General features: G+C 35.0%; 1 protein-coding gene across 6 annotated transcripts in view; it reads right to left on the bottom strand.

The window, feature by feature from the left end:
• LOC5568837 overlaps nucleotides 1-23,230 on the bottom strand; it is a 125,122-nt gene that overhangs the window by 44,310 nt on the left and 57,582 nt on the right. Inside the window, exons 2-3 of one of the 6 annotated variants that reach the window (XM_021842687.1) lie at nucleotides 13,181-13,331; nucleotides 11,750-12,431 (exon numbers count right to left, since the gene is read on the bottom strand). In XM_021842687.1, the coding sequence (XP_021698379.1) occupies nucleotides 11,750-11,918 (169 nt within the window). In that variant the 5' untranslated portion in view covers nucleotides 11,919-12,431; nucleotides 13,181-13,331. Of the gene's footprint in view, nucleotides 1-11,749; nucleotides 13,332-23,230 lie in introns of those variants that run through there. The other 5 variants (XM_021842685.1, XM_021842686.1, XM_021842688.1 and 2 more) reach the window with 5 other exon arrangements.

Below are 23,230 nucleotides of genomic sequence, written 5' to 3' on the forward strand. Positions count from 1 at the left end.
ATCGAAGATGGTCGAATTCTGTGGCTGACCGATTTGACATGGAATCAGTCAGTCTACAGTCGACTCTCCACAACTCGATGTTCTATAACTCGATATATTCTATAACTCGATGGATTTTTCGGTCCCTTAGAATTCCCATACATCTTGCTCTCCATAAGTCGAGATTTCTATAACTCGATGTCTGTGTGAGGTAAATTTCCCTCCATAACTCGATATCTCTCTAAAAATCCTTTTTATACAGGGGAACATGGATCACTTCTTGTTTGGAAGTGAAGAAAGACTTGCAAGTTGTAATGAAAGTTGACAAAACCCGAAAATAGCATTATTGATTTTCAGTAAAAATAAGTGATTTCTCGAGAATTTTAAGAAAAGTTTTTAAAGTATGGTATTTTAAAATGCTATCAACAAAATAATATTGCTTTCTTACTAATGTGATCATAAAAGTATTGGAAGTGACGGATTTCACGCCAACTCGACAAAAGGATTGGCAGCACCCCTTCAGAATTCAATGAAACTTTCTGGGTGTGAAACTAAGATACTTTACATACTTTGATTTTTCAAAATCGATCTAGACTAACATTTGGAAAAGGTCAAAGTTTGTTTTACTTTTTTTATAAACCCGTATACCATGGCACAGTAGCAGTTCAGCTATTTATTTCAAAATTGATAAATTTTGTTAAACAAATTAAAAGTTATTTTTAAGTCAGATAGAGCTGCAGCTCATTATGAAAAAAAAATTGTCAGCTTATGTAATTTCAAGAAAATACATGGATTGGAAGCAGAGTGGCACTTTTTTGCCACATCCCACGGCAAAGGCCCCTGTGACGCTATTTGTGGCACTTTCAAGCGAATGGCAGAAAGAGCATGTCTTGCAAAATACTATGGAAACACAATCGCAACTCCGCGAGAACTATTCGACTGGGCAGTGAAACAAACTGATACATGTATCACCAAATTAAATTTCTGTTAGATATCTAATGAACAATATGTTAAAATGTTAGAGGAATTGGTGGAATTGTTTGATAAGGTTAAAACTGTCCCTGGTACCCAAAAATATCATTGTTTTATGCCGATTAGTGATACACAAATTGCAGCCAAACGGTATACCAATTCAGAGGATGAACCAAAAATATTCAATTTATTCGGTAAAGCCCAAATATACTGTAAATATTCATGTGCAGATACAACGTTTTAGGATATATAGCAATAATAAAAATAAAAACAAACCACGAGCATAATATTGACCCTTTCCAGACGCCTGTTAAGATTGGCTTTGACCAAATAAGAAATTAAATATTATTGTGATATCTTTCCAACCATAAAAACCCATCGGATTGTTAGACAGAGTTGGTTTTCTCATAAGCGGTATGGTGCGAGATCAATTGAATTTAATTAAAAAAAAAACCGTATAATTCCGTTTTATTTCTTTTAACTACTCCCAATAAAACAAATATAATCTATTTTGTGATTAAAACTCATTTATCACTTGAAAATATGATCATACTAGAATATTTAAAGCGAAATAAAAATAAAATAAAAAAATAATTTTGGACTTAAAAAATTCCATGTTAGACAAACTTTTTTCTCTAAAATATGCCCAATTTGCAATGTATGGACGACTTTTAGTAAATTTAATTACGAAACTTTTTGCTTAAGGATGATCAAAGCTGACCGTTTTTTTAAATCGACTTTAAAGTTTTGAATCATTTTTTTTCAGTGTAGAAAATGTTTTTATATTTTTTCAATATTTTTTTTCTAAAACGTCAGGAAATTTCACGACATTTCCCCATACAACACTTTTTTGTAGGTCTTACCGTGTTTGAGTTATACGGGTTTATAAAAAAGTAAAAAAAACTTTGACCCTTTCCAAATGTTAGTCTAGATCGATTTTGAAAAAAATAAACAAAACATGCAAAGGATCTTAGTTTTACATTCTTTTGACATCCAGAAAGTTTCATTGAATTCTGAAGGGGTGCTGCCAAACGCGTGTCGAGTTGGCGTGAAATCCCTCAAGTGAGCAATTCTCGCTGAAACCAGGCCACCATCGGCACCCATCGTTAGAATTCCAATTTTATGTCTCTGATCGCTAGTTTTCGATAAAACTTAAGGGTGGTCCTTTCTGTTTTCTCAAATTAGTGGACCCCTCGTGCGCCAGCTAGCTAAACAGTTTGCGAAAAAGGCCATTTTTTGATAAATATAGGGTATTTCTTCACGTGATATGTCTCATATTTCGCTTGGAACACATAACAAACTTAGTGGCATCGAATAGAGAAAGGATACAGCTTTCATTTAAAGTTAAAAAAAATTTGTCGAAGAATTATTCTAACATTATAAATCGCATTATAAAAGAAAATTCCTATTTAATAGCCTGTATTTATAACTAATAAAGCTGAGTATCAGGCTCGGTTCCGGTAGGGACGTTACATCAGGAAAATAAAGAGTAATAAGAAGAAGAGTATACGTAACCTTGTTTTATTGGTAGCCTCTGAATACGACATGCTACATGTGCTATCAAGGTGAAAAATCCATTCTACTAACTAAAACCAAGATGGCGTCAAAATCCAAGATGGCCGCCAGATTATTTCACTCAAAATAATACTCTTATTCTTCACTTGACTCGAATAAAACACCAACGATTGAAAACTTGTTTCTTTGTTGTTCAAAAAATAATGTTTGCATTGATTGTACTCGCCATATACGTCAAATTCGTAGAACATGATTTAGAAAATCGTTCATTTCATAGGGTAAATACCATTACTCACCTAGTTTCTGTAGCTTATCTTACGCAATTTTTCCTCAGCTTTCTGATGGTAATCTCAGAATTCAAAACCAGCGGTGCGCTAATGGTGAAAAAACGATTTTTTAAACAAAATTCAAGATGGCGGCCAAATTCAAAATGGCGTACGAGGGGTCCACCAATTTGAGAAAACAGAAAGGACCACCCTTAAGTTTTATCAAAAACTAGCGATCAGTGACATAAAATTGGAATTCTAAAGATGGGTGCCGATGGCGGCCTGGTTTCAGCGAGAATTGCTCAAGTATAGAAATTTGATCCTTTGATTTTAGGATTTTTTTTGTCGGTGTGTTCTATAACTCGATAATTCTATAAGTCGATGGTCCTTTGGATATCGAGTTATGGAGAGTCGACTGTATATAGTTATTCAATCCCTGAAAATTTGAGAAGTATCCGATTTAAAATGAATGTTTGGTGATCATTTTTGTGTGTCTCATTTTTCCGAATCCAGTATTAATAGCATTAAGAATCAGAACTATTTTTTTTAAAACCTATTAATTATCGCAGTTCTTGCTAGTTGCACCATTCGTTTGTATCATCTTAAACAGTCAAGCATCCACAACTGACAGTTTCATTTGAAAATAAGTTAAATTGAAGTTACAAACTTAAAATTATGAATGTTCCGTTGAAGAGTGTTAAAAATGTGTAATTTTTTCGAGCTTTACAATTTTCTACATTATGTTGTTACGACGGCGCGTCGATGTGCAAACTATAGTTTGATCATCGATTAACTGTCAAGATGTGGCCCACAACTCTAGGACGGGTCGATTGGTCATGTTTGCTTCAACGTCACAACAAGATCGTAAGAGAATGAATTGCAAGAATTGAATTCTGTTAGTAATCAATATATAATAGTTTGCCTAAGTGAAATTTACCAACTCTTATAAATTCGAACCTAATATTATTCAGATTACGGCTAAAGTGGTACGGATTGCTCAGAATCATCGAATTATACCCTATAACTAATTTCAAATTATTTCAAGGGTCTGTCAGCTAAATTAGGATATAACATTGCACCCTTACATGTGTGTAGATCTTTAAATGCCAGAAAATCTTCGCTTATTATATATACTAGTAAGGCAAACAAATGTTTTGAAATTTGTCACCATATTCACTACATAACGTTCATAGTAACAAACCAATCTTTATCATTTTTTGGATAACCTTTATCGAGGGTAACGCATTCAGGATCAACTTCACGTATACAGGTTAGTTTGTAATAACAAGATGTATGTACTTGGGAGAGATCTTCATCTGAACAATGTATAATACAGAGAAAAGGATCGCTCAGGATAAAAACTGCGAAGAAAACCAGACGAAAAGAAGAAAATAAGGAAACGTAAGTCAAATTCTGATTCATTTAATTATTACTTTACTAAAACAATGTATTGCCATTCGCAGGAATAGGGTAGGTGTACCAATTATGGATGCAATATGTCAACAGTAGTGATAAAAATCAAGTTTTCACCGCGTTTCTAAAACGTAATCATGACTTGTTGGTGTCAATTACTAGTTTAAAACCTTGCGAATCTGTTGATTTAAACAGTTTTAGTATTAAATTGACTTTGAACTGCTAAAAATTGATTTTAAAAAGCGTTGTCTTTGTACCAATTATGGCAATAGCGTTCCTAGCATTCGACATAAAAGTGTACCAATTATGGACTATCGAATATTTGCACGAAATGAATTCAAACGCCATCCAGAGCGAATGATAATGCAACGCTAATATGTAATGAAGTGATTGCTCATAAAACTTTCCAAAAATTTTGTGTTAAATAGATTTTAAATCAATTTATTGCAATAGGTTCATGGGAGAAAATTAATTTTCGAAAAGGAGTCGAAATGTAGTGTAAATGCAAATTATGATACAAAGCAGCATTAATGATCTCACATTACCTTTCTAGTGCCTAATTTTAACGAAAAAAAGAGGGAAAATTCAAAAATCGAGTGTCGCTGAAAACCCTTCTAAACCATGAAATTAGCATCTTCCGCTTGCGAACGTTTTCGAACGTGTGATTGAAAAATCTTAGTAATTGGGTACAAAACACGCAGATAATGCCTTACCAAACCGTCCCGTCGTGGAAGTAACCCGTGAAATAGCTTTACTTTTTTTATTTCACTGATCAAAAAATGTAAACAAACCGCCTCCAGAGTATTGCCATAATTGGGCTCTCATACACTCTTTGTACCATTTATCGACATAGTGGAAATAACACGATTTCCAACTTAAAACAGAAGATTTGTTTGCACACCAGCTACATTTATTCATTTGTTCTCACTAGGCATCATACATTCATCGGTTGAAGCAGTTTTTCCGGATGAAACCATACATTTCGTAACGGGTGTCCCTTAGCAAACTGCTGAGAAGGTGACATAAATGTGAGGTAAAATTTTCAAATGTTCATTTTACGAAGCTTATTGCACGAATGTTTTTTTCAAGGTTTAGTTACCATCAAAAACAAATAGTTTTATCATTTCTGTGAATATTAGCCGTTATATTCTAGTGAAACATTAATAAAAATCTCTTTTTGTTCCCACTATTGCCATAATTGGTGCGATAGCCATAATTGGTACTTCTACCCTATTTCAATCCTGTTCCAATAAACTGAATCAATTCTCGGAAACGTTTCCTTTCAGTACCTCCTCGTTGACGTATGTCAACAATGTTTATCGAGGAAAAATATTATAATGGACAATATTCTATAGAATCAGTTTGAAATTTATGTGAAACGAATATTTTATTTTCAAGTTGTATTGATTTCTTAAAGTGTCCAAAGTAGCTCCATTTTGAGGAAACATTTTTTTCGTCATCCAAGCACTCTGAATTTGTCTCATATTTTGCACATTTGTTACTCACACATATAACTTAAATGTATGCAAAAATTATCACCATCTATTCACAATTCTCAGAGCTTCAAATCCGCAAAGTTGAAGAATGTGAAAATAATGTAAAAAAAAGCCCCGTTTGACGGCATCCAAAATAGAATACTTGAAGGAATTTCTCAGATTTTTTTGGAAGAATTCTACGAGAAACATCGGTGAATGAACTCCTGAAAAAATCTTCTGAAAATACATACTTTTTTTTTCAAGAAAATTATGAAAAAGTACATACAGTAATACGAGCAGTTATACCGTGCGCCCCGATAATTTGAACGGATCCTCATGCAAACCATCGGGGTTCATTTATAAATTGAACATCTAGTCACCCTAGAACTGTGTTTCTGGTTACCTCTTTCACTGTTTTGTTTTGATTTTGCGTTCCGTTCCACAGTATTCCATTCTACTGTACTTCGTTCCATGAGCTAAATGACGTTTGAACCATTTTTAATCTGAACGATATGCAAATTAGCGGGGTACAAATTGAAAAGTGTTCAGATTAAATGTGATCAAACCAAAGGGGGTATCCGGTACTGTCATAATGCCACGAGGAATTAGAAAGAATGTTTGGCCTGATTCTACAATGAAATAAAACTTTATATTCTGTTTAAAATCCATGTTTTGTTTTTCTGTTTCCTGTTTGGTACATTTTCGGTCTCGTATTAGTCATTTTTTCAAGCTAGAGGTCTCTAAAGTTGCTATATTCAAGGCACTTTAACACTACTAGCCCTTCAGTGTGATCGATAGAGTCATTCTCAAAATAAATATTAAAATAACTAAGTCCTATTACTATATCTGCAGCGCACATATATAAAATGCATTTGAACCTAGTCGTAAACTTGTCGAGCAAGCTTTCGTTAAAGTTGAAAAAGTTACGTAAGAAAATCCTTAAGAACTAAAGAGGATGGTACTCAACTTGTTTTTTTCATGTCGTTTTTAATCTTTCCTTATCTTCTTGTTTCTCGTGAAGTATTCTGGAATAATAAAAAAATCTTTCAAATCATATGATGGGATTCCAAAAATATGTACTATTGTATTGATAATAGTCAAATATTTTAATAATAATTTCAAAACATGAATCCGACGTTGAGAGATGAAAGCAAAATATCAACCAACAGTGAAAAAGCACAAAAACTTGTAATGCATTTTTAAAGTGTGCAAAATATTAATCTAGATCTTAATAATGCAATTGAAAATCGATTCGCTGCTCAGTAGTTCAAAAATATTCTTACAAAACTGGAGGAGACAAACTTGCATATGTTATAATGATGTGTCCGAAATTTAAGTTTTTCTTCTGCACTTTTGTACTATTACAGAGCCTTCACCTAAATTTCAAAAGATCATTTTTTCGAATTGTTTTTATCCCTGTTAGCCATATATTCGTGAGCCTTACATCTGTAAAAAAATCAAGCAGAACGAACAACTGTCTGGCATTAAAATATCTATATATATCTCCCTTACAAAAGAGCCATATTTTCGTAAACTGAGGTTACATTTTGCATTTCCCATCAACGTGGATCATCTGCTTCTTTGAAGTGTATAGAGTGATTCCAAGCAACAGCACCAAAATTTGGTAAATTTTTTAATTCATTTTTTTCTATTGAGCTGAAACTTTGCACAGTTTTCCAGTTCCATCTAAATCGTCATTTTCCGATATCAAATCTTCAAGTTGAGTCACGACTAACTTTTCAAAAGGGTGTATGTGAAAATGGTTCAAAAATATTCAAAAAGCTGCACAGCAAAAACGGTTCGTTCGATTGTTAGACAACTAAAGAAACAAAGTTAGACAACTAAATAAAGATTCCAAAAAAAATACACACAGTAAAAAAAAAATTTTTTGCATTAAAAAACATAATTTTTGACACAAAAACTCAAATATCTCAAAACCCTATCGGAATACCAACGTAATTTTTTGAGGAAAAACGTCCATTATATTAGCTATCTACCATAAAAATTGGGTGATGGTAAACCAATAAACAAAAAAGTTATGACATTTCAAACATGTCACAATTTTCACATTTAGTAGAGAAAAAAAATTTTTTTTTCGGTGTAAATTATTACGGGAACCGCAGTTTGTTGCTGATTTTATTGCTAAGGGCCTTGCGTGTATTAAACAAGTCGTTTTCATATATTCATTAGTATTATGTATATTATATGTATAAATATTATGTATATGTATAAATATTATATGTATATGTATATATTTATAAATTAAAATGAACTAACAGATTACACGAACATAAATTTTTTTTTACCAGGGTATTTTTTTAGAGTATGATCGATGAGTTTCTAAATGTTATATATAAACTTTAAAAGTTTTGGATTTGGGTATGCGTTATGAGATCATGAAAACATTTTATTAATATTTATTTATTTATTTATTTATTGTTATTAAATTTTTTTACAATATCGAACACTTTTGCATCATTATCAGTACAGTTCGAGTATGGTTTTGCTTTAATTTTATTTTCTGACAATGGAATGAAACAGTGAAATTTTTGGGTTCCTTGGATCGTTTTCGCGTTATTATATTGCTCGCTGAGCTCTGATGCCGTTAATTCGTACTCTTCAGTAGTAGTAAAACAAAATGATAATTTTGTTAAATCCTCTTCTTTTCTGCGATTCGCCCAATCAAATAGTTCTTTTGCAGTTTTAATTGGATGCTCACGTTCTTTGGCTAAACTTGCTCTTGTGGCCATGCGCTTTATGGTTCCTCCAATAGCATCACAAGGACCTTTGCCATGTTGCGTAGCAAAGAAATGCCATTCTGCATCAATTCCGTACTTTGATTTAAATTGTCATAGGCTCGAAAAATTCTTACGGTTTTTGTACTGCGATGCTGCTCCATCAGACATGAAATATATCTTTCTGATTTCTTTATCCTTATCAATGCGTAAAAAGTTAATCATTTTGGCAATGAACAAATTTACAGATACTGAGTCGTGTCTTAAATCTTCGGAAATTACAATAAAACTAAAATGTTCAATTTGCGTACTTCCATTGAAATAAATAACGAATGGATGAATTGTAGCTTGTTGTACGTTCCAGTGATGGGACTGCACTTCATCTTGCAATACAAAGCTATAGTTTTCAGAAAAATCACAAATGACTAAAAACTCACCATCTTGTAATGTATTTTTCGTATTTTAAAAAAAGCGGGATTGCTCTGTTTTAATAAAGTCGTGAGGAATTAAACTTTCTAATTTCAAGCAAAAAAAATGACACAAACTCATCTTCAGGTTTTACAATAGTTTCTAGGTCACACCTATCCGTGGTCACCCATTGCTCAAATGATAACTGATCAATATAATTTTCTTCAAACTCAGCGAATAAAGTATTTTCCAATGATGAAGAATCTGGACAATCCGAACAAGATCGTAGAAGGCAATTTGATGTTGTATTTTCACACAAAAGACTACCAGTTAACATTTTAATATCCTTTGATAAATTGATTCTTTTCAAACTATGTAAGATTAGGTTAATATTTTCGTGTGTTGTGCACACACAAACATTATGTGTTCCTGAATTGGATAGAAGCTTGCATTGCCTTGGACGAAGGCTTGCAAATGAGGAAAAACCTACCTTAATATTTTCGTTAATTTCCTTGAAGCGTGTATACGCTTCTTTCAAAGTAGTCATCATTAATCGTTTTTGGATTGCTTGACGCTTTCCATCTTTTTTTACAGATACATAATCTTTTTGGCCAGGCATAGCTCTACTTACTTCATCGTCTTCAAAATATTGAATTATTTTTTCTTTTGTCTCATCTGTTAATGAAGTACTCGACCTAGCATTTTTGGTTGCAAGACAGTTATTTTTGAATTGTTTTGCCTCTTTTGCTGTATTTCTATTGGTTTTGAACTCATCAATGGCGTCTTGAATAGACCACGAGCTTGGCAGCATCGACAAAATCAATAATTTTTCTTTCCTTGTCGTGGCTAGATTCGAGAACCTTTCCTTCATATTCATAATTCCCTCATCGTAGTCTGTATTTTCCACATCCTCAGGTCCTAATTTGAAGAGGTTTTTTCGTACAGCTTCGTTGATTTCACGGTATTTTTTCTCGGGATAATTGACGTATCCCATCTTCGTCCATTTAATCGGAGTCACTTTTATTCCAGCTATCCCTTCGTTGAAGCGTTCGATGTTGACCTTCTGGATGCACTCATCTTCTGATTGATTTGTTGAAACAGATGTCGCTGATGGTACTGTGGCAAGACTATCTGCACTTGGTACTTCTGGTAACTCCTCAGTTGTTGTCGGTGCATCTAGTAATTCCTCAGTTGTTGTTGTTTTCGAACTTCCTGCAACCTGATCCACCGATGATGTACAGATTGCCCGTTTGTCAACGTTTAAACGGCAGGACGTACAAATGCGTAAATTTGTATTCAATGTAGACATTGGAGCATAACCAGCCGCTTTCAGTTTATCTATGGTGCCTTCGGTGAGATTTCGTAGCTCTTTCGAACACTTTTTTTCTGCAAACGGCCTGCAACAGTTGAGAAAGCGACTACTCATGTTGCTCGTTAGATTTTAATAAACAAAATCACTTTAAAGTTTTTACTGACTAGTTTGGTGTCGTTTGCTTGACTGAAGAAAAATTTTACAATTAAATCTTTTATAACCATAGTGGTAGTATATTTTTAGCTTTTTCGTGAGTATGTTCATGGTATGTACCTATCATGTTTTTGATGTTGTTGAAGTTACTCGCTTTCTCCCAAATATGATTAACAAAGTCTATTCTCTACCAAGGCGGGTCTATACCCAGGTGTAATCAGATTTTAACTTTGTGGAGAAAACCAGCGCCGAGAAAACCGACCTGCTTTACGTATACTAGATCACCTGGGTATAGACCCGTCTTGTTCTCTACGAGGTAAACTTTTTGCAGGTAAACTAGTCGTATACCTGTATAGAAAACTTTTTTTGTAGCTTTTGTCTTCAATATTAGATTTCTTATAGGTTTCTTTTATCAAAAGGTTTCAACACTATTGAGAGAATTTTTCTTCAGTTACGTACAATAAAAAATATGACACTATCAAGACTTTAGATCACAACACTGGATCGCGTCTAACTTTCTAATAGATGCTATAATAGTTATGAATAATTAAATAAAATATCATGAAAACAACTTGTTAACCTCATGTGGTACCCTTAACAAAAAATTCAGCAACAAACTGCGGTTTTAAAAAAATTAACAATGAAAAAAAAAAAATCACTAAGTGTCAAATTTGTGAAATATTTGAAATGTCTTAACTTTTTTGTTTATTGGCTTACCATCACCAAATTTATGGTAGATAGCTAATATAATGGACCGTTTTCCCTCAAAAAATTACGTTGGTATTCCGATAGGGTTTTGAGATATTTGAGTTTTTGTGACAAAAATGATGTTTTTTAATGCAAAAAAAAATTTTTTTTTACTGTGTGTATTTTTTTTGGAATCTTTATTTAGTTGTCTAACTTTGTTTCTTTAGTTGTCTAACAATCGAACGAACCGTTTTTGCTGTGCAGCTTTTTGAATATTTTTGAACCGTCTTCACATACACCCTTTTGAAAAGTTAGTCGTGACTCAACTTGAAGATTTGATATCGGAAAATGACGATTTAGATGGAACTGAAAAACTGTGCAAAGTTTCAGATATTTTTGAAATGGTCGATCAGAATCGACTTGCATGCCTCCGTGGAATCCCTCTATATGTTTTTGAGTTAAACTACTCTATGTGTTACTTTAAGTGTTTTCATTATGCCAAACATTCTTATGTGGGATAGCCCCATCTAAATAATCAAATCGGTCTCACTAAATAATCACAAATGTTCTACCTCTTCAGATTCATAATTGAAGCAATCATGAATGCAAATTATGCTACTCCACACAATTCGCCGTAAACGCGAGAAAACGAGAAAATCTTTCACTATATTGCGCGTGGCTAAATTAAATTTTTAATCCACCTCCCTGCAGGCACTCGAGTCACCAATTCGCTCTCCGACAGCGTCGGACTTTTCCGGATGGAGGAAGCATGTTTGTATTCTGTGCCCACATAGTCGGGGAGCCGTTCGGTGTCCAGTGAGAAATCGTACGTACCTTGACCACCTGTTACGATGAACCAATGATCGGTCGAGATGGCAACGATCCACACTATCACAGCGAGACCGATCAGCAGAGTGCAACCGAGCAGTATCCGTCGTTGCCGGTAGAATTCCTCCATTAGCGGTTTCCGCTCCTCTTCGCGGCCAATCGACGAAGTGGACATTTTTGTTCGCGAAAGCCGACGACGAGCAGCTTCACGATAGATTTACTTTGGCAAATTGGCGCTGATTGGCAGACGGCTTGAACACCTTCCGAGTGAGGTTTCTTTTATCTTCTCGATGGGTGATGCTCACGCGTGTAAACGATTTTCACCTTCTTACTCGTTAGAAGTGTATTGGGGGGTGTCTTCGTCGTGACCCACTTTTATCACAAACTTTTTGACTTTTTCTTCTATTTAGATGCACTTTGTTATAAGCAGCATGCACACAATGTAGGAAATCACTTTCGAACGCTCTTATTCACTAGCGGTGGTTGTCGAAGATACTTATTTTTAAACACTCAAACTTATCTCATATCACATCATCCGTCGCTTCGTGGGTTGAAAGTCACATTTTCATAATAATTCTTCTTATTGGTGGTTCTAACTGTAGTTGTAGCTAATCAAAACCAATGCTTTCCAAATGATACATACACAACGTTTTGAACTCGTAAACACAATTATTTTCACGTATTCTTTCTGAAAAGTACTATAGATAGAATTTGAACAACTCAGTTAGTATTATTAAAAGTCGAGCAGAACAGGTCAAAATGTGCTGTTTTCGTTTGGAATGCAACGAAGAAAAATTCCCACAGGACATCACACATCTGAGACCAGTTGAAATTGATGAAAATATAGATAACTTTCCCCCTAAATTTATGGGACAAGTCAGAAGCGCTGTAAAAATAATCCTCGAAGACAATACAACCGATACGTATGGGACGAAATCTGTTGATTTTTCTGCACGACACTTTCCGTCGAAGTGAAATGATTCATTAGTGCACCGAAAGATTTTTCTGCAGACAACAAGATACAAAATATTTTGCTAGATTATGTGTGAGGATGATGATACAGCACTCGATCACTTTGATACAATGTTATTTCTCACACTCAAACGACAAATGCATAAAATTCTGCTCCCAAAATAAGCACCAAATTTAGCGCCGATTTGAATGCTAATCAAGTTCGCCATTCACTCGCACGCCATCGTCGCCGACTTTCACGCACGCACGCACGATTCAAACTGATCCGAATCACAACCAAGATGAGTAGCGGCTGAAATTCTCTCTCAGCGTTCTGGTGCGGATATTGTGTTCAGGAAACGAAGATTCCTCGGACGCGGTGGATTGTTATTGGAGAGTTCGTGCGCAGTCAAAAAACGCGCGTATTCTTCGGGAACACTAACCGAATCTAATGAGTTTGAAAAAATGGGAGAGATTTTAGCGCACCATGATTATCTGGTTGCCTGCCGTTGCTGCTGCTACTGCACACCAACCAACCGACTATTACTGTTTGGCCCAGATCTCAGACTGAAAATAGAGATTTTCCCGGCAGCCACTGTTGTGGTGTAGAATCGCCATCGGATGGGCCTTCCGTCGCCTGTAATGAAACAAAAAGAAATGTTTCGAATCAATTCACCTAGCAGTTGAACTATATCTCTGAGCTCAAGCTTGTTGAATCCATTCACCTAGCAGAGTTGAACGAAATCTCTGTACACAAGGGATTGTTGAAACAACACTGACATATTTTCAAATAGAATTGTTGAGGATCATTTAAATGGTTTCTAAATCTTCAAAATGATATATTGAAATTATCAGCATATTTCTACCGCATCAATCTTGGAAGATGTTATAACTCTTAACGATCCATCTTGAGATCGTCTGCTTAGAGAAGCTTACAAGAATTTTAGGTGAGAGATCAACCACAAAATGCGTTCAGCTGTTGCACTCAGACGTTTCATGTTAGCTAGCAATTAGGGACCATGAATATTCGCAAAATTTGTTTTAGTTTAGTTTTTCATATTTTCAAAACCATTTTTTCATTCAAAATTTTAATCAAGTTCCATAAAAATTCTATCATTGCACTGCACTTGTTATCTGGAACGCAGAAAAATAGTTTTCATGAGAATACTTAAAATTTGAACAACATGTCGCGACATAATTAGTTTTTGATTTTTGATGATTGCTGATGTTTAAATGATGAATTCTTAAGGCGAAGTAGGCCATCATTGAAATTAACACGCGGAATTGATGACTGCTATATCATCTCACAATTGCTAATTAAATAAAATCATCTAGTAGTGCACTGACTTAGCTGAAATAGTATCAACATACCTTTTGCATGTGAATGCACATGATGATACTATTCCGAGTCAATATTAACTATGAGGGCTGAGCTTTACCACTTTGAAATTGTGAACTGCAAAGCCAACATGGCTGCCAAAAAGAATGACGGGCTACTTAGCCTTAAGTCTTAACGTTTAACGTTTGGCATAAATCAGATTCATACAAGCATAGGTAGCATTTCAAAGAAGGCATATAATTCTCATTATGCCAAACATCCTTATGCGAAACGTCTTTATGTGAAACGTTCCACCCCCTAGTTTGGTATCAGTGCTTCTCAAACGTTTGGACTGTCGCCATCTAGAGGCCAATACATTTTTGTAATCGCCCCAATTTTACATTAAACATATACTGTACTGAAGCTTTGACCTACACCGTGTCATTGTTAGTTTTCTCCCAATGTCGGTTCTATGAACGTCGGTTTCCCAAACTGCACTTCTGTAAATGCCAGTTCCGCTCTTTCTCGAATATCCCATTGACCCGAAACGTTTTTTCACTCGTAATTATCATATCAGAGGGGTATTCCTTAGTCTATTGATACTGTCCGCTGCTACAAAGCAAAGCTACGATAAAGCTGTCTGGCGCCGATTCTCGTTGGTCCAGGATCTATTCAAAATAGAAATTTCCTTGGCTTTAACAGGGTCTTTTCATAATACATTCGTTGTGTACCTGTCCCACAATACAATGAATGCGAAAATGACAACCTTGACAAAGAAAGCCTTCAGTTAATACCTAACTGTAGAAGTGCTCATAGCTACATACACTAAGCTACGAAGCAGGCTCTGTCCCACTGGAGATGCTGCCATGAAGAAGTAGAAGAAAAGTCGGTCTTGTGACGTCACACTAGGACTTCCAATGGTATAATACTATCCCAACGAATGTTAACCTACATAAATAATCTATGATAGTTTGCTTTTGTGAACTACAATTTTATACCTATATACTGCAGCATTTTGAAATAGCTTCGGGTTCCGAAGTCTTATAGTTTATTCAAGCAACTAGCATTTGAATCAGCTCATACAGGTTGTTCATGTTAGATTGGTATTTCAATCGAAATAATAAAAAAACTACTATTTTATTTTGTCCAACGTTTTGTTTCGTTCGGGATATTCTTCAGGGACTCATTAGGGATAAAATAACCATATTTTTTTAATTTTAGCCAATCCAACATCAACTAGAAACTCTGATGTACTTGAATTATAAAAAATTAAAAATAAATGAAATGACGATCCATAGGACTATTGAAAAATTGCTTAAATTAACGTTCAAAATAAAATATCTTAAAATTAACTTGTCTATCGTGTTAATTTGTTGTTTCATATTTATTTTCAATCCTCCCCCTCGTACCTTCCAAGTGGTCTTGGATATAAAAGTATTAGCCTTACTTGACAGAGAGCAGTCAATTTGTGGGCTTCGTAGCCGTGCGGTTAGTGTCACCAAGGCATTTAGCCGCATCGTGCTAAGAAGTGTGGGTTTGATTCCCGCCGCAGGCCGAAAAACTTTTCGTGAGGAATGTTTTCCGCTGGGCGTTGCATGCTTGTCCATTGTTTAGTGTGCTGCTTCCTTCAAAGGGCTTAATAGCCCACTGAAAGCATTAAGGTGTAGTCTCTTTAAAAAAAAAATGATTGACGTACTAGTGCCACCAAGCGTGTCTAATGATACCTAATGATCAGGCTTTAGGGCATTTGGACGAATAATGTTTTGGATTGATTGAAAGTACATTCGGTCGAATGGATGTTTGGTCGAATGAATTCAAAACATTTTATTAGAAACATTATTCTTTGGAAAATTGTTGGATTCCAACAGCATTTTCAGCATGATACCACAGAATTCCTAGCAAGGATAACCACTGAATCTTCGCAGAATTATGAGCAGGATTCTGAAAAAGTTCAAGAGAGACGGACTAGCATGGAACGCCCAGTGGCACAATTGGAAAACATTTCTAACGAAAAGTTTTCCGATCTGAGGTGGGAATGTTGGGCGAGATTCTAACGACTTCATAGGCTCAATTCCAACAGAATCATTTGCGGAACTATTACATAATACTAGTCTAGCTTTTGGCAAAATGCTTAGCGGATTTCTTACACAATTATGAAAAACAATCTTATGAAATCGGAGATAACAGTCTAATAGAGTTTAGGACCAGGTCCTGACGAGATCATAAGCACTTATTCGGGCAAAACATTTATACAATTTTTTAAGTGTTTGTTCCAGACTTCTAAGCAGGAAGATTCTTAGATTTCTTTGTTGTTTTGTTTTTTTTTTTTCAATTAAATCAAAAGAGTTCTTACCAATTTACATTCGTTTGATTTTTCGAACCTGTTGGGAGTCGCTTGTATACTAAAAAAAGGCCAAGTATCTAAGAAAATTCCCATGATTTACCACTGGCTAAATCATTAAGATTGAGTAGGTCTGTCTTAAAGGAATCTTACTGGGACTTTCATGATATTTTTTTGGCAAAACGATCTTCGAGAGTTTTTTGGAGAAAAAATAAACAAGATTGTTAATGAATCTCTTGAAACATCTTCGAAATCATATTAGAGTGAATATTTCTCGATATTATATCCAACTTTGCACAAAAAAGCCACAGTGAAATCTCTAGGTGAGTTAGACATGTTTGCCATAGAAGCGTTATATGTATGTATATATGAAGCGTTATATGTTCCAAACAGGCCATTCCAGGACAAGACATCCCGGGATTTGATGAAATTTGTGATTTTCCGTTTCCTGGGATTCAAGTTCCGACGTCCCGGGATTCCCGAATGGAAACCACTAAATTTCAATGCAAAACAATAACACTGTTTTCGGATTCAAACCTTACTAGATAAAATAGAAAAGCATTATAGAAAAAAAGGAATAAGTATGTAATTTTTTCATGAAAGATCAAATTATTAAATAAATGAAACATATTTTAAAATGTATTAGTGCAAAGCTTATATTGTTTTTCTTTTCAACATTGTAAGCTTAAGCTTAGAACGCCAATCTAAAGGTACATCTAATCTTCAGTTAATGAATTTCGATAAACAATTAACTTTTAGCATGATCCACTGAAATATACCCCTTCTAGCACTAAACTGAATAGCGCCTTCCACTTTTTCACTAGCGCTGCCTTCCCTTTACGTTAAACCTAATGTCGGAAGTAGTGCGCTGTATAGATCATCTGATGTTCATATGTTGATATTTTTTTTAAATGTTTCCACGAGTTGGAACATAGTTTTCCCGGCTTTTCTTTACGAATTTTCTCAACGGTGGAAAACTTTTTCCAGTTAACATTTTTTCTATTCCTTAGAAAATTTGCTTTCATTTTCATAGAAAAAAAACTTCGTTTCTATGATGCTTCGTTCTTGAGTTATGATTTTTCAAAGTAAGTAGTGTGAGGGGAAAACAAAAAATTTCCAACTAAGTTTTCCGGGAAAATAGGCGACCCTGAATTTTTCTCAATTTTTTTTTATTCGTATATTGAGCCCTGCCTGTGGAAAAAGTTTCATGAAAATCTGAGACCTTTCGGCTCAAACCCGTACGGAAATAAAAAATCCCCAATATGTGAAAATGCTTCAAAGTCCAATAACAATTGAAAGGCATTTTTTGTGATCAAATGAAGTATCATCAGTCATTATAGTAAACAAGACACAAAATAATCTGCAAGGGGTCCTCCATGAACCACGTGATTATATTTTTGGTAGTTTTCATCCCCCTTCCCTTTGTGGTCAACTCTTCAAATTTTTATTTTTATTTACATGAACTGTAACCTTTGAGCAGACCCCCGACACCCCCCCCCACACCTAAAATGGAATCTATGACATTTTGTCGAAAGACATTTGGTCGAATGACATTTAGTCGAATGACGTTTGGTCGAAAGTACATTTGGTCGAACGGACATTTCGTCGAATGGACATTTGGTCGAAAAGGTTTAGTTGCAACAGAAAGAATATGATATTTAATCGAACCAACAATTCGTGGAAAGGATAGGCCTCGAATCTAAATACTATCGAAACAAAGTTTAACGTTTAGTCTGACTACCGTCGAGAGTAGCATTTTGTCGTTAATACAAGAGTGGTTGAATAAATGATAAAGAATTAGCCAATTTACCAATAATCTATATGCGATTAGCAAAATGTTGATATTCAATTCGAAGGGTGCTCTTCCAACATATTGATCAACCTATTGCGTTTTTCATGTTTCATGCTGCTTTGTTGTTCAAGTAAGTTCTAAGATTCGAGATAAGCTGATCCTAAATGGAAACAAGCCGACTTTTGTCTACTCAGTCAACTCGTCTTCCCTTACCTGATACAAAAAGTTAGCACAATTTTCATTTTTAATAATACAAAGCTTCTGCAAACTCTGTTATTCTTCCGAGGTCATCAACATTATCAGCAAAAGCATATATTTGGTTAAGGAATGGTATTAAGCTGGAAGTCACAATAAGCCAATTGGCCATAAGTAGAGTTCCCGACACCTTAAATTCACTTCGCCATGAAGGTTTTCCTTAAAGTAAATATTTTCTGCCGTATTAATTCTGATTTCCACATTAAAAAATCTTACCCACGTCCGTGAGCTGCAAGACCCGAAATTCAAAAAAAGATCCCGAGCACTCTCTCCGAATGCTTCCATCAGAGGAGCCGATCTTCATTACGAAGAACGATGACATTTCAAAAGAATAATAAACAAAGAAAACATTATGTTCACATCGTTGAGTAATAAAATAACTCGTTGAGCAGTTTTTCAAAGAATGATGATATTTTAAAAGAATAATAAATTCACTAGAGCTAAATATTTCAGTCAATGTACTAAAAAATTCATTTGAATAATCATTGAAATCCTGGATTTAAGCATAACTTCACATTAAAAAAAATGTATGAAATTTAAAAATCAGACTATTAACTGTCCCATTTTTAATTCAGCAACAGTTAATGATTCAGATGTTTCGATAGAATACGTTATCTTATCAACTTTCCAAAACTTAGAAAACTTTAATCAATTTTATCAAATGATCTTTCAAAGCATTTCAAAATAGGCTTTCAACCAAATTTGGGTTCAACTTAACATCATTCGACCAAAATAAATGTTCCGAAGCCATTCGACCAAATGTCCATTCGACCAAATGTCCTTTTGACCAAATGTACTTTCGACCAAATGTCATTCGACCAAACGTCATTCGACCAAATGTCATTCGACGAAATGTCCTAAAGCCCCTAAAATGAACACGCAATTTATGGACGGTTCCATAGTATAGTAAAGGGGTTGTTCATATACCTCAATATATCTGGAGAGATAGCTGGTGGATGGTAGAATCACTAAAATCGCTTATTTCAACCATTCATATCAAATATTCCATCATTTGCTATACTTTAAAAATCGGGAGGGTTTTAAAAGGGGGGGTTGGGGTGCCCATGCAAATCTTAATACAACTCTTCTTATTTAATTTCAAGTTTAAAACATAATATGGCATATGAATTCTGCTGTCCTGAAAATGAAACACTGTGTCGAGTTATTGATAAGATCAGAATATATTTTAAAAATGACCTGGGGCAGGCACGAAAATTCTGAAAACGCCATTATTTTTGTTTATTTTTATATTTTCAAGCCCGGGGTGTCCGGTCTCTGTGCATTCAGATCGACTTTTTTGTGTCGAACTGTGTTATGAACTGCAGTTTTTTTTTGTCGATTTTTCGTGCGGTACGTGCATTTTAATGGGCAGTGCTACGTTACGGTTCACGCTATTGTTCATTATTAGAGGAGCGACGGATTCCAGAGGAGTTTCAAAAAAGGAATTTAGTGAGTTTGTTCTGATTAGCAGCGCATGATCACAACGCGTAAATATTAACCATTTGTCGAGCAGAACGTCTACTGAACGAATTCTATGGCACTACCCTTTCCACCAACATTCTCTGCATCTTTCTTATGTAGGTGTTCAATAGCCTGGGTCACGGTTATATGAAAAATTTAGATTCTCACTCCAGTTCGTTTTTTGGATTGCATTTAGGTCCCATAACAACTGTGCAAAATTTCTACAAAGAAAAATCGCCAGAGATCGCCCATTGTCCTCTATAAAAGATCTCGATAGGTATTTTTACGATGAATAACATTGCCGAAGACCGCAAAGCAATCCGATGCTTGTAAAATATGTTATTTAGCATAGACTATTCGGAAATTTGCCCGATTTTGCTATTATTGTTATTCCTTTACGTGTTAATCAACGTCGCCTTGCCAATAGGTGTTCATTGAATAACTTTTTTTTTCACAAGTGTCGGATTGTTTCGCGGTCTTCGGCAATATTCTTCATCGTAAAAATACCTATCGAGGTCTGTGTTCAGAATTTTTATAGAGGACAATAGGCGACCTCTGGCGATCGAGCTAAAATTTTGCACAGTTGTTATGGGGCCTAAATTCAATCCAAAAAGTGGACTGGAGCGAGAATCTAAATTTTGTCCCACACTAGTGTTCAATCAATCATCCTTTCCCATTCCCCAGCTTTCGCAAGGACGTGGCCAAGACAGCTCTAGATTATTGGAGGATGCGTCAATCTTGTCTAGGAGTTAGAGGTTAGTCCTAAATTTCGGACTTAGGTAACGGACGGGAAGGAGGCAACCCTCATACAATGGTCTAGCACTGTACCACCTACGAATTTGTGCGAAATGCTTAATGCTAATGCTATGCTTATGAATCAATTTTGTAGTTACTCTACTACGCCGATGTTATGTACCAATTCTCGTATAATTCATGATAACACCCTAAAAGCAATGGGTAAATGTGTGTAGCTTGACGATGTTTTTAATGTTTTTTCGTCTTTTAGCTCAGAAATAATAGGCTAAATACGTGAAATTTATGTTATGATATATTATTTGTATGTTATGATATCTAACAAAAAAAAGGTGATTCCAAAACCATTCTTCAACATCTGTAAGCTCTGGTAATCGCAATGCTTTCACCAGCTCATATGACACTAACTTGTGCGATGAGTAGATACAGTCTATTTAATTCTCCTCTACCTCATATGTATGTGCAAGTGAATGAATTGATTTGTATACTGGCAATAATAGACACAAAAGCCTAGGTTTCCGTTTAGTGGTATGAATTGTATTGTCTTTGTATTAACTTACATGTACAACTTTTGTTAAACTATACGATTATTGAACTGAAGTCCCATTTTCATCCCTTGTCCATCTGTATTTTGTTTAATGGAGAAGGTGATAGAAACAGATATTGGAAAGTGGAATGTGACAACTGGAGTACATTTTTTTAGTTTAGTCGTTGGATAATTCATTTTGACTTTTGCCAAATGCGGACAAAGTTTGAAAAGTGATAAATCCATGTATTCTGGTGGGAATAAAACTTTCTACTTCTCAATCCCTCGACACTTTGTCGACACCTCCTCTACTCCTTGAACCCAGACACCTTCAGCATGGCTTTGCTTTGTAGCAAGGACTCCAACCACTCGGCTACGGAAGGCTGACTACGAGCCGGTCTTAGGGGCAGGAACCGTCACAATTTGAGAACTTTCAAAATCAATTTTTGGTCAAAATCATTAAAGTTTACATGGAAATGTGTTAACTGTATTCTATTCTCCAACCGAAACACTGTGGACACAGTTTGCTTCAATTAATTCTTGTTTTGGTCGAAAACAACTTAATTTTGTTCTTTATGTGTTCAAAAGCAACAGTTTTATTTCAGTGTATTTGTAAGTGTGGTAATGAGTATTAGTTCTGGGATAGCCGCGATCGAAAAATATTTCGATAGAATTGTTCTCTTGGAATATTTTAATCCATTTAAGAAATTAATCGAGCCTGCCTAATGAATGCCGACCACTGTGTAAAAGAGTGATGCAAATTTTGAAATTACAGCTCCCCCATGCTTAAACGAGTTTGATTATGATAAACAGCATCCTTCCGAAGTTTGAAATGGTTCGGAAGAAATTTGGCTGTGCACATGATATTTCAAGTTTATATGAAGATTACTAAGAAAACACCAAACTTTTGTGCTCAGTCCTCTATCACTTCGTTATCAAAGGTATTTAATGGAAAAGTGAACAAACTCTTCTCATGTGAAATCCTCCCAGCTACAAATTTGCCGAAGACCACATTTTGATGGGACGCAAGGATAATTTGTTATAATTGATAACAAGGTCTAAATCATGATTAGAAGAGAGTTGTAGCTGTGAAGATTTCACATGAGAAGAGTTTGTTTACTTTTCCACAGATTATTATAACGACCAGTTAAAAGACTGAACACAAAAGGTTGGCCTTTTCCACAGTGATTTACATATAGACTTCAAATGGCGTGTACACAACCAAATTTCTTCCGAATAACTTCAAATTTTGGGAGAATAGTTTAAAACTTAGGGGAGTAAAAACATTTTAATTTGCATCAATCTACTGTAAATACAATTATCAAATTATTTACAAAATTGACTCAACCTCAACTATTAAATAAGTTTTTAAATTATTTCCGATACAGTTCTTAAGATAACTGACAAATTGATTTATAAAGGTATTAAACACTTTTCTACACTATCGATTCTAACCACGTGAAAGAAAATATCATATTCAACTTACGCTTTCTCTGCTTCTTAAATTTCTTTTAATAAACTCGCATTTATCAGCTCAGCACGTCTTTTGAAAACTCTCATTTTTCAGATCTCTCATGCTGCACGTGGAAACAGTTTTACAGCTCATCATCCAGCCTCATTGCCACCCACTGTGAGTAGGTTTATTGAAAGTGTGGACCTTTGATGAAAGGTTTCCTGACTTTCCATGTTTTCTTTCCTCTGTCTGTCCATTTTTTTGCAATGACTCACAATTTCCTGACGTCAAGTGTACGCGTGCCGAGTGCTAAAGTTCGTGAAAAAATCTGTTTAATTTTAAACGCATCCCCTGATTGATGTATTTACTTCCCGTCCGACGTTACGTTGAATTATTTGGTCCAAATTAACTTTCACTGGACGGGTTGGCAGTTTTTTTTACCATTCGTCTAGCAAAAGGTTTGTACACTAAGTATTTGAGCTGTTTCACAGTGTTCTAGATCTGGAAAATGTTGGCAAAAATGCCACATTCTTAATATTTTTCTATGTTTAGCCATGAAAACTAGTTTGAAGCATAATTCAGAATCGCATGCACTATTTTGGACATAGGGTAGGTGTTATGGACATAATGGTTCCCT

The sequence above is a fragment of the Aedes aegypti genome, chromosome 2 (genome assembly GCF_002204515.2).
Source record: "Aedes aegypti strain LVP_AGWG chromosome 2, AaegL5.0 Primary Assembly, whole genome shotgun sequence".
Classification (NCBI taxonomy): Eukaryota; Metazoa; Arthropoda; class Insecta; order Diptera; family Culicidae; genus Aedes; species Aedes aegypti.